Source organism: Oreochromis aureus, linkage group 6, assembly GCF_013358895.1.
Source record: "Oreochromis aureus strain Israel breed Guangdong linkage group 6, ZZ_aureus, whole genome shotgun sequence".
NCBI classification, from domain to species: Eukaryota; Metazoa; Chordata; class Actinopteri; order Cichliformes; family Cichlidae; genus Oreochromis; species Oreochromis aureus.
In genome coordinates this window covers 40,248,578-40,261,445 of record NC_052947.1, presented here as the reverse complement: position 1 = coordinate 40,261,445, position 12,868 = coordinate 40,248,578, and the positions used below count along the sequence as shown (strand labels likewise).

At 41.5% G+C, this 12,868-nt stretch overlaps 1 protein-coding gene across 1 annotated transcript in view; it reads right to left on the bottom strand.

Annotated features, from left to right (window-relative positions):
• Positions 1-426: 426 nt before the first annotated feature.
• LOC116323927 (VPS10 domain-containing receptor SorCS1) overlaps positions 427-12,868 on the bottom strand; it is a 184,558-nt gene continuing 172,116 nt past the window's right edge. The window contains exons 23-27 of the mRNA XM_039613985.1: positions 10,151-10,285; positions 6,964-7,063; positions 6,430-6,535; positions 5,683-5,837; positions 427-4,251 (exon numbers count right to left, since the gene is read on the bottom strand). Coding sequence (XP_039469919.1) covers positions 4,190-4,251; positions 5,683-5,837; positions 6,430-6,535; positions 6,964-7,063; positions 10,151-10,285 — 558 coding nt within the window. The 3' untranslated portion in view covers positions 427-4,189. The remainder of the gene's footprint in view (positions 4,252-5,682; positions 5,838-6,429; positions 6,536-6,963; positions 7,064-10,150; positions 10,286-12,868) is intronic.

Below are 12,868 nucleotides of genomic sequence, written 5' to 3'. Positions count from 1 at the left end.
ATAAACACTTCAAAGTGGATGGAGTCTGTTTTACAAAGAATCACTGTCAGATATTAGTGGCAAAAATATGAATGTGAATGTAGTGAGACAGTGAAACACTGGAAATATTAAAGTGTACTGCACCGGAGTTGGAAATCTCACTTGGATCAAATCCAGCCTAACCAAGTAGAAGCAGCACTTATTTATCTTCATGGAGGAGGCTTCGTACTGGAGCCGGGTAATGAGCTCAACACTTTTTGGAACATTGTCCTATCATCCCATGCTGGGATAACTTGGGCAATCAAGTATGAAAAAGCTCGTGGCATCCATGCATGCTGATAATTTCATTTAGAATGAAAGATTTAAAGCCATTAAATTCAAAATGTCTCCGACTCGTGAACCCGGTGTATTTACGGTATGTGTGCAGAAGAAAGAACCAACACGTGCTTGTCTTGTTTTCTTTATAGGTTGATTATTACTTTTGCAAATACATAGTATTTCTTTACAAATATTGTAAGAAAATGAGAACACAGTTAACAGACTTCTTTCCATTTAATAAATATGATTGTAAATGCATAAAACAATTACACACAGCACAGTTGAGGTCAAACAAAAACACTGGAACACCTTACCGTCTGTTCTTATACAAAAGCTGTACAGTAGTAAAACTCTTTTTTTTAATCATTATTATTATTTCTCTACAAAAATAATAATCTTGCTAATTCTGCAGGGCGGAGGAGATGGGGAGAAGGAGAGAGAGAGCTCAGAGTTAGGCTACAACTTGATTTTCCGCACCCTTGGGTCCTGTCACATCACAGCTCGCCCTAACCAGGAGGCCAGAGATCCACCTTGTTAACATGGCTTCCAGGCTGTTCGACCTGTCTTTCTCCCTGTGAAACTCACAGGCAGGAGGTGCTGTTATTATGACGGCCTTGCTGATCTTGTCGGGTCAGAGTCATTTCCTGTTCCCTGGAGCTAAGGTTCAGATTAGAGCCCTGCTGTTTCTGAGCACAGGCCTGTGGTTACAGGCTGCTGTAAAGTATCTCCCTCAAGCTATGCAAAACCAGAGCCAGACAGAGAGATGGATATTAATGCTCTCAAATACAAACTAAGTAATTCGTAAGTAATCCCGGCACACCTACGTTACATTCTTTACATTGAAACACTAGTAAGATACTCTTTCAGGGGGGCGATGATGCTCATTTTCAGCTCCATAGCTTTAATCTTGGACTCTACTAGAGTAGCTCTGCATGAGTTGGTGTTAAATAATACTTTTTTATTGGACCCTGGGTTTACCTTCCATCTGAAACAAGCTGATTTGGCACCATTCGCCCTGTCTTTAAGACAACTTCTGATTATGAAGAGTTGAATGTCAGGTAGATGGGTCTTCTGCACTTACAGCCATAGATTTGCACCTGAAATGACCATAATGGGGATGTCTGCACTCACTGAGCCAAGATTAGAAAACGTATGAAACTGAGCAGTCTGAGCTTTTAGCTAACAAAGATTACTTATACATATCCTGACTGCTTTCTTTGAAACCTTGGCCATGTCTGAATAAGCAAACACCAAAAAAGGCCCCTCAAAATGTCTTAATATATTGAAACACTGCATTTACAAAACCCCAATCACCAGTTTGTAAAACTACCCATGTACACTGTGCACAACTCCATAAACCGAGCTCATGGCTGAGTACAAACACACAGAGCCACAAGACAGATGAAGATGTAAGCTGACTTGTTCCCCAAATCATGTTTGCATGCAGCTCTGAAATATAAACACTTCCTCTTGAACAGACCTATGACAACTGAAAATATCACTGGTGTTTGTCTGTGCACTTTTCAGTTTCAGGGCAGGACACACTGGCTGCATACCAACACATTCATGGCCCGATGTCTGCATGCATCATTTCCCTGTTAAGTATATGGATTCAAACACTTCAAGTGCGACAGGGTGCCAATAAGTGTGACGTGGATCTCAAAACACATGCAGATGTAGCCCACGGCCACTCGAAAATCCAGAGGCACCCAGCAATGCAAAGAAAGGAGGGTGAGGAATATTCACATCTTCAGACATGTGATAGCATCAACCTGGCTATAACCCTGTGTGCTTGAATTACAGCACTGTCTGTAACTCTTCCATTCAACAGCTACAGATAAAGCTGATGATTACAGCCAATTACCTTCAAGTTTTCTGTGCTAAAAAACTATCAGCACTTGAACACCACTAACCAATTTTGCTCCAGTATCGGAGCACAACAACAACCTGTGCTGCAAAACTACCTGCTGCTTTTACAATTTGCATAAGTTGGTGACAGAACCCTTGATTCATATCTGTTTGCACATGTAACCTTAACACCTCATTACACGAAGAACCCCAGAGTTCTGAACAGATAGACCTTTACAAGGGCAAATTATCCCGACTTATATAATGGCTCACTTACACTCGAGTAAAAATAGGATGGCACCCTCCCTGCGACTAAGAAAAATCAGTGCTTTCCTGCTGATTCCACTTTTGAAAAGTCGCTGCGATGACCATCTTTGCCCAGAGGCCGAACAAGGAACACCCAGAACCTCTGGTGAGCCATTGGCAATCTGCAAATAATTGTTTTTGGAAAATATTAGTGCCTCAGTCAACAGCATGGAGATTTGGACCAAAATTGGAATCGTCCAATCATTAGCTGTTCATCAGTTTCCCCAGTCACTCAATTTACAGTCAAATGAAACGATGCTGCACAGTTTACATCCCATAACTCTGAATTTTGGCACATTTGCAGGAAAGATGATGCAACGCTAACAGAAGCAACTTCCTCTGTGCTGTATTTCTCCATCCCGCCGAAGTAAAAAAGAGAAAAGAACATCTTAAAAAGTTGCCTCAGAAGATATGAAAGGCATCAATCAGGCATTTACATCTGTCAGATTTCACACACACAGAGTACCAGAGGGCTTGACAGTCCTCTGAGGCTAACCATCCATGTAGCCTGGTAGCATCTGCGCTCTACTTCTCCTGCTCCTACAGCATGAAATAATGAGCTGGGATGAAGACGGGTGCTACTTGAGAGCAGGTTGGGATATTACCCTAAATGTGTAACCAACCTTAGCCAGCCTTGAGCTTGACAGGCCACATTAAGTATTCAAGAAGTCAACCTCTTCTTATTCTGTCCAATAGAACGCCCTTAATGCGTCGTGTCCGCTAAAAGCCGTCTTCAATCTCTCTCAACCTCTCTCTGTCTGTCTCTCTCTTTCTCACTGCCATGCTCTTTGGATTCTCCCACAAAGTAGCTGTATCCCATTCCAAGTGCCACCTTAAATCTGACCCGCGATAAGTTGTTCTCTGCATCTTGTAGTAGCTCCTAGACTGTGGCCAGGAATGACCTTTCTTTGTGGGATCATTGCCAGGTCATCATCTGTTGTATCTTGTAAAGGTCTAAAAGGTCCGGTGATATTTGGAGGTCACCCGCAGATGGATGGTGCCTCAGCCATCAAGTGATGTTCTGAAGCACAAAACATTTTACAAACTGGCGTGTATCATAAATAGTACCAGAAGCATTAGATTAACAGCAAGGTTTAAATTATTCCAGAGATTCACACCCTGTTGTTGTTCGGTTGTTAATAAATTAAAATTGGGAAAAAAATTAATACTTTTGTAGAAAATGTGTATTGTGCCATAAATCAGCTTTCTGAGAGACAATGGACCAAAAGCTTTGAGGTGCCCTATTCATATTTTATAACAGCATCTCTTTTTAGTATGACATTTGTTATTAAAATACACAAATTATTTCTAACATAGACATTCATGATTTACAAAATAAATGTGTAATTCACTTCAATAACATACTTCATGTATATTCATGAATAAATAATACACTACTGCTGTTAACTTCATAGAACAGCAAACCAATCTCAGATATGTAACCAAATCCAAAACACTGCTGCTTGTTACACATTCCCTCCTCTCCGGTTCACGCTGCCAATCCTTCTCCATTATGGATGCGACTCGTATAAATAAACGGGACTTTTTTCTAAATGTTTAATTTATCGGAGACGTGTTAAAATAAATTGAAAACCTGTACACAGTTTCTTCTGGTTTGAACAGAGCACAGTATGTGTCAGCGGGGTCCAACATGCACAGGTATAAAGCTCAAAACCATTGTGTCCCAAATGGTAAAAAATATCCATGACAGAGCTGGAACAGTAATCCAGTCCAGAGTTTAGACGATGTACGTGGGGAGTTCTGTGGAAAATTTCACATGTACATGAGGTTTCATACATCCTGATGGAGAAAAGAAAGAAACGTGTCAGCGCTTATTTGGTACAAGCGGATTACACGAGCAACAGTATCGATCATTAAATACTCTAAATACGTGTTAGGAACAGTCTGGACATCTACGAGCATAATGCCTTCAATTGGAGTTTTATTTTGAAAACCCCATGAATTAAAGTCCTCCATTTGAGCTCCTTTCCCTTGTTTATTGTTCCCCACCAAGCACCCGAGGACTCCTTTATCAAAGCAGTGCTGGCACTTCAGACATGCATGGATGCATCTGGAAAAAAATTGAGTCTAAAACATGCAGCGAAAACCCCAACGTTTAGATGACCCTGTTGGAGCAGACACTTGGCAACAGTGGGGAGGAAAAACTCCCTTTTAACAGGAAGTAACCTCTGGCAGAACCAGCCATCTGCTGTGACCAGTTGGGGAAGGAGACAGGACAAAAGACGCATTTAGATGGGGAATCAAAGCCTTTCACATTATAGTCGTTTTGACTCATAATCTCACCGAGCCCAGGTGTCAGTTAGACATCACGAGGTCAGACAATATATGATTTTTAAACAGCAATGAATAAGCCTACAAGTGACAATTACAACATAATGATTAATGACAAGAAGCTGTTTAAATGCGTGAGTGAGATGACATGCAGCTACACAACAACAGAGCAGAAGCTCGCTAAGACTAGCTGACGTACACAACTGATAACACCAGTGCCGGGAATTCTGGGAACAATGAATTTATTCTGATCTATTTATTTTCATTTATTCATTTATTTTGCCAAAAGTGGACACTTTAAACTTTAAATATACCACCAACATTCAGAGGGATCCACAAAAAGATAAGAAACTACATCTCCCACCCCAACGAAAGGCTTGTTATGTGTTAGCATGTTAGACAAGCAAATGTTGTCTCAGGATGTACATATGGGTGACAAATTGGAAGAAAAGCTGAATGAATGAGACGTGAAATGAAAAATGAATTAAAAAAATGGTATGAATCATCTTATAGTCTTCACATCACTAAACTCGGCCGGGCCGATGCATTTTCTTGACAAGTGTAATAAATTTCAAGCTGCATGTTGAAATTAAAGGTGCTATTTGAGTAAAGTAGAGCAGAACAGTTATAGATGTTCCTGAGCAACTTCTTCTGCAGGCTTGTTTTCTTTTCTTTCATTTGCCACCCATCAATATTCTGAGGTGATTAAAGAGGGACATGAAAAGAAAGAAAATGTGTTAATTGTACCACTGAGAGGCAATTCCACTGTTTGTCATACTCATTTTCGTTTAGTTGTCCTGCTGACTGGACCATTTCACTGAGAAACACACAGCACAGTGTCATGAAACAACGCGTGAACATGATGGTGTGAAATAAACAACAGCGTAAAAGAAAAAAATACTGAAAGTGAGCTGAGAAGAAAAACCAACGGATGTTTACCGATGGGCCGCGAGTTAAACTCTGTGTCCAGAATCTCCAAAGAATGCACCAAGTCCCGCTGAGAGCTGGGCGTGGCCACCGTTGGATTCGCTGGACTCATTTCTTGTTCTTTTTCGTTCTGCATCTGCGCATAGACGTTGAGGCCTGGGATCTTCCTTGAGGAAAGATTTACAGTGAGGCAGAGGAATAAAGAGCACGGCCTAAACTAAAACAGTGCCAGCAGTTTGCAGCAGTGCTGTTTTGATCATTCGCATCTGCAGTTCTATTTATTTTGAGCCATCTGGCGATGTTTGCGTGCGAATCGGCAGGAACATTAGAAATGATATGGTCTGTAAATGTGAAGTTTGATTCTGTCTCTGCTTGTCTCACCATGACTCTTTACATCATTTTCCCTTGGAACTGCTTCTTGGCGAGGAGACATAATTTAACATTTGAGAAAGGTCAACTGCCAGTGTTCAAAGGGCTTAATATTGATAGCAGCTGAAGACTAACTGACATTTCTTTTGTAAAGACTGACCTGATAAAAGAATTCTGCAGGTGTGTGTGTGTGTGTGTGTGTGTGTGTGTGTGAGGGGAAAAGCCAATTCTCCACCCAGGAGCACTGGGTACGGCGGGGTAGACATTTGACAGGCACCTATCAACCTTCTCTTAGCCCCGCCGACAGCTTTTGTTTACCAAGCTGTCAGGATGACTCGACAACTCCCTATCGCGCACAATGTGACGACTATATAGACGTGAACACTTTACCTCTTGAATTTGTAGATGACAAATACAGCTAAACCCACAACCACTACTGATAGCAGCATTAGCATGGCAGAGCCACTGTGGTTCTCGCTGGTGTCCACTAGGGGCGCTGCAGAGATAGGGGAGACAGGAACCCCAGAGCGTAAGCATCACATCACCAACACCACCCGTATTTCCACCCAGCTGAATCATGCAATGAGCAGTCTACACACATGAAGCCTATGTGAATCAAAGATGAATCATTTTAATATACAGTAGTATGGACTTCTCTTACTCTTTATCTTATTAGCCCCTTTAGGACAGTAGCAGCATCCCCAATAGGAAGAGGCACACATACTTGTAACGATGTTCACTCTCTGAATGTCTCTGTGTAGCTACATGGTGGGAGCCAATCAGACACAGAGTTGGTGTTGTTAGTTAAGTAATAAAATACACCTGACTGACTGCTGTTTCTATGTTTTGTCCCGCTTGCTACAGAAGGTACAAAGGCCGTTCTGGGCAGCTGTGAATGCACACACATGCAGGGGGGTTTGTTACCTGCTGATAAGTGCGCTGCATACACGGTGACTTGGACCCCGGGCCGCAACGTGAACTGGACGAGATTTTGATTGAGTGCGCTGAGCAAAAGCTCGGAAAGCTGTTGAGACAAAGACGGAGACGAGCTTCAATTCCCTTTGTTGCAACTCAAATAAATAAAAAAGGAAAATGTTACAAGTCAAAAAACAGGTAAAGTCAAGATCATCACACTACAGTCTCATCCATCTTTCGTATTGACTTGTCATTTATTATCTGTGTTTTGACATTTAAGAGCAAATGTGGTCAAAGTCACGATCAGTCCTTTGATGCCAGGTTGAATAATTGAGTCCAAAACTCGCTTGCCTTTGACAGCATTTCTAAAAGTTTCAGAGTCTGCTCAGTGAGTTTGTAAATGATAGGAAAAAACAACCAAAGTGAATTATGAAAGACGAGTTATCTTAAGTTAAGATACTGACGGGGCTCAGGACAAGATATATACATATATATATATATATATGTGTATATTTTTGTTCTACTTAAAAGCCTAAAATGATTTGTCACGAGCAGCAACCTCCGCAGCTGAAAAAGGAAGCCAAAGTAAAGAGCCCATAACTGCAGTTCCTCGAATGACCACTTGAGGCTGGCGCTGAAATCGAGTCGGCCCCCTTAGACTCTGATGTCAAAATACCCGACTCAAAAGCAGAAATATCCTGTCTTCCTTCTCTCAGCCCAACCGGTTGCAGCAGATGGCCCCGCCCCTCCCTGAGCCTGGTTCTGCCGGAGGTTTCTTCCTGTTAAAAGGGAGTTTTTCCTTCCCACTGTCACCAAAATACTTGCTCACAGGGGGTCATATGATTGTTGGGTGTTTTTTCTGTATGTATTATTGTAGGGTCTACCTTACAACATAACGTGCCTTGAGGCGACTGTTGTTGTGATTTGGCGCTGTATAAATAAAATTGAATAGACATTTGCAGCCTTTGTAAAATAAATAGAAATAAATACAAACCCTACAGCGATGTTATGCACAACGGCGTAGTGGATAAGATAACACACATAGCAGGTGAACGCTAAAGAGGTTAATTTTATTCACTGAATAGGATAACCTTTGTGGTGCAGAGGCCTCGTGGAGCATTTTGCATGATTATCTGCAGTCAATTGTATGTTTAAAGCATTTGTTGTATCTGCGTCTATACGATGCATGGATGCAGCTCACTGATCAAACTTGACACAATTTTTATGGCTCAAAAAAGTCAAGAGATGGCCAAGAGGATTCATAAACCATTGGGTGAAATTGGTGATGTCACTGTGGTTACTGCCATCCTCTAAAGGTCGTCTGTGCATAAGAACCACTAAAACTACCAAAAACACAGCAGTGACATACAGTTCTTATCAGTTTAATACACTGGTATGAGAACAGGTACATACTGGGCAGGTGTTGCACTGAGTTTATCTGAGCTAATTTTTGGAGATCTTTGCTACATGATGCAGCTAGAAAAGTGTTCCAGAGTGAAATTTTTGGGGCAGAAATAAAAAGGTGGTGTAGTTCAGCAGCTGGGTGATAATTATCTGTGGTTTTGTCCATTTGAGAGACACTTTATGATCGATGTTTGATTTGTTTCCAACATAAAAATATTGACTAATGCAACTTTAGGTTGCCTGTGAAAGATAAATGGAAGCAGTTACATGCGCACCTGACCTGAAGTAGGTTATCACTGCATGCAAATTACCACCAAACTGAATATACTTTAAATACCAAACTTTCTAAATGTAATGCTTTTTGCAAGGCTGCTGCATTATTTGTAAGCGCCCATGACCCGAAGAAACCTCCCTGCCACCACCGACAACCCCATCCAAGCTTTCTTCTGTTTACGTAAGAGCCTTTGTCTGTGGGACCTTTCCAGTGTAATGCATAATGCATACCATGCAGTCTCACTTGATCTCTGCTTTCCAGACAGGCGAGTAACCTTCTGCATTGAGAAGATCTGACTCTGATATAAATTGAGCAGATTATCATGACCCAAAGGTAAACTATAGCAAGCAGGAGGAAGTCTTACTTTCCTCACACAGATCTTTTCATTTCCATGAATCTCTGTCTCAGGGCTCCAATTCTCAGTCAAATGAGCCTCTTTATAAATGACATTTCACTATCATTAATCTGTTTTTTCTCATTTATGAAATCAGCATATATACTGCTGCATTACTCTGCAGAGCCAAACTAAACAAAATTCTCCATTTTCTCCCTGCAGCAGCCTTTTCCCTCTGTAGAGGCTTCATCTATCTTATCTGCCTCATTTGCCAAATTAATTGTGATATGAGTAATTTCTGTAGTCCTTCATCTTCGCCTTTATACTTCTTAGCTGTTTAAATTTAGACTATGCTTTGACTAATTACTTTTTCCCACTGTATACCAGGGTCAGTAAATCTATTATACATTCTAATAAGCGGAGCTTGCGCTACACTTTAAAGATGCCAACCTTGAATGAAGATTTATCACCGGCTTGTAGGGCAGAGGAACTTTCCAGGCGATCAACCAGGTGTGAGCGGGGAGGGAAGAGGAAAATCAAATTGATTCTGTTCCCAGCTTCCTTCTCTGCACATGCCGTGGAACGTTTCCCACAGAGAGCACGGCCAACATTATCAGTCATTATCTAATACGTGAAGCTGAGGGCTATTTGAGTTCATGTTGATATGCTGGTGATTTAGTGACTGATCGACCACGACAATTTTCCTTGTGTGGCCTTTTAGGCTCTTATAAGATGCTGCCACCCTCAGCCCCCCCCGCACCCCGCACCCCACAGGATGTGACTTAAGTAAGTCTAAAAGTCATTCCCCCCGATAACTTGTTAATACTTGTCAGGCTTATTGATGAGTCTATTGCAAAGATATTCCTCAAGCTTATTCCAGAATTAGACTTTTGGAGAAGAAAAAACTGGACATGCTTGAGCAGGTTAATACTGACATCTGCTGGAGGAAAGAGCAACTTGAAATGATTTTTCAGGGAGCAATTACAGGCGAAGCTGCTGCTGCTAGGAGAAGAAAAATTCCTCTATGAGTCATAAAGCAGAAACGGGGGAACAATGCTTCAAACCTGGTACAGTTCGAGGGAGGATAACAAGGTGAAATCCATCCACCTACACTGTGGAGCTGGGGAAAAGCAGCGAGTCTGGAGGACATGCATCAGGTCAGAAAGCAGGTGTTGTTGCCTCACCTGATCTAAATGAGCTGAGCTCTTCTCTGGTTTCCCCTCAGTTATCTGTTTGTCAGGCAGGAGGAAAAACTCTGCTGCTGTGGGTAAACCTGGGAGGACAGTGACCAGGAGCTGATCCTCTCTCACGCCTGTAGCCTAGAGGAGGACAGTAGAGTGGATCGGGTCAGACTGAACTGCAGCAGTCAGCTCACAGAAATGAAACCTTGACACCAAGTACAAAAAAGCTCTGACAGTCAACGTTCGCTCAGATATTTTTGGTCCTTTGTTGACCAGAATTTAGCCGGATTCAGGCTGCAACCATTTATCATTCGAGCTTAAAGATTTACTGCAGTCTGAGGTTTTTGGAAATGTTCTCACTTACTCACGTGAGAAGATCAGTACAACTCTTACCTCTCCAGCAAGAACAGAATGGGAAAACAACAAAGAAATGAGGACTAAAGGAAACTAAGTTTCTAAAACATCAAACTACTGCAAAACATGAACACAAATATCCCTCAAGGTAACAAATTCCATCCATCCATGCATTTTCTTCCACTTATCCAATTCAGGGTCACAGGAGGAAACAAACTGATTAAAAAAAAAGTGATTACACCATTTTTAATCATAATTTTAAATGTGACACACAGTACATTTGATTAGAGGATGTCTGCTACTCCTGAACCCGACTGGAGTCCAAGCTGCATTTAACTTCACTCCTGTTTTGAACAGTGCTGCGTCAGCCGCCATCTGCTGGATTAAATGTGCATTGCAGTCCAAAACGAGCCTATGAATATAATTTTCAAAGTGCTGTTTCTGAGTGATGAGCAGTTTTGCAGGAGAAAGATTATAAAAGCTTAAAGCATAAAATTACAATTCCACAATTACATCAAAAATGATCATTTCCTGTATCAAAGTAATTAAAATGTATTAATTATACCAATGAGCTTTATTTGTTTTTTCAATAAAAACAGGGTTAAAATAAATGAATCACAGATGATTTAATCAGGTCTCCTTTAAATGTCCTTACTGTTACTGTGTTCATTCAAAGGTGCTGGAGTTAATGTTGTATACCCTGAGAGGTCTGGACACGTGTCCGTGATTGTATTCCATCCTGCAGTAAACTCACCACAGTGGGAAACAGACTGTTTTGATGCCATATTGGAAAATATTTTGTTTAAAAAATTAAGTAGTTTGTGTTTTTTTGCTGTCATAATGACGGCTGGACTGCAAGGCAAGACTAAAGGATATTGTTATTGACGTGTTCTAGTGAACATTGTTTTCATTGAAAAGCACATATTAATCATACTTCTTATTAATCTGTCTCTCTTCCACAGCATGTCTTTATCCTGTCTTCCTTCTCTCACCCCAACCAATCACAGGAGATGGCCCCGCCCCTCCCTGAGCCTGGTTCTGCCGGAGGTTTCTTCCTGTTAAAAGGGAGTTTTTCCTTCCCACTGTCGCCAAAGCACTTGCTCATAGGGGGTCATATGATTGTTGGGTTTTTCTCTGTATGTATTATTGTAGGGTCTACCTTACAATATAAAGCACCTTGAGGCGACTGTTGTTGTGATTTGGCGCTGTGTAAATAAAACTGAATTGAATTATAATACGATACAGCAAAAATATTATTTTTTCTAAATAGATAGTATTTTTTTGTCATAATATCTGTTTTTTCCATGTGACAGGCTTGAAAGATGCAAACAGCGTGGCCCGGCTTTAAGAAAATATAACCCCGCCGCAGGTTTTACATTTTAGGCTTTTCTTACACTGATGCTTTATTTTGCATGCTGGCTCGTACAGAATCTCGTATGTAATTTGGAAAGAGGGACGTCAGGGTTCACCTTTGAGAGAAGTTATTCATATCGAGCATGAATGAAATCTTAAAGGTCAGGTGTGGTTTTCAACCAATGGCGGCCCTTCACTTGGAGCTCACTTTCAGATCGGCGTTTAAAGAAAGTCAAAATGATGAGCTGGGTTGGGAGGACTGGTGTAATAAAAAAAATGAATTTATGGATCTTATTGATTCCAGTTGAGGCTGCCAGCTTTTCCTTGTTGGGTTTTCCTCCCGACGCGCTGGGTTTTAACCAGTGTGTCGTGTTTTTGTCTGAAAGTTGTTGTTGTTTTTTCGGCATGCGTTCTGGCCTCCGGGCTGTGGATGTCATGGAAAAAAAAGATGTCAATAGCGAACTGACGTGTTCAGTGAAGACTGAAGACAGGCTGTATATTTTTAGCATCCGTTTTGATTTGCAAGATCAAAAAGTGTGAAAATATGATGGAAAGCTCAGATTGCTTCCTCCTCTGCTTCAGAAAACATATTGACACTCCGAGGATGCTGGAAGAAATAACGGCACGTTAATGAGGCAAACTCTGTACCTAACATGTCATGTGTGGGTTTGAATCATGTCGTCCGTTTGACGGATCGCAAAGCACTCGTCTCCGAGCGCTCCTTCGGGTCAGCGCAGAACACGCATTAGACCCGCGCTGACGTTTATTCTTCTGTACACAACCTCGTTACTGTACGGCCCTGAACTCGGAGGGTGTGCGAGCCACAGCAATCAGCCAGCTCTTGAACTATATTTTTCCCCTCTTCTCCCTCTTGCCTTGTCATTTATCATCATAAAAGTCAGATTCATGTCTCCAAGCCTCAGGGAGGTCACGCAGCACTCAGAGGTCCAGCTGAGCGCTGACAGTATTTACCAAAGGAAGGCGACGGTTGCCACAAAAGAGCCAGAGAGAACT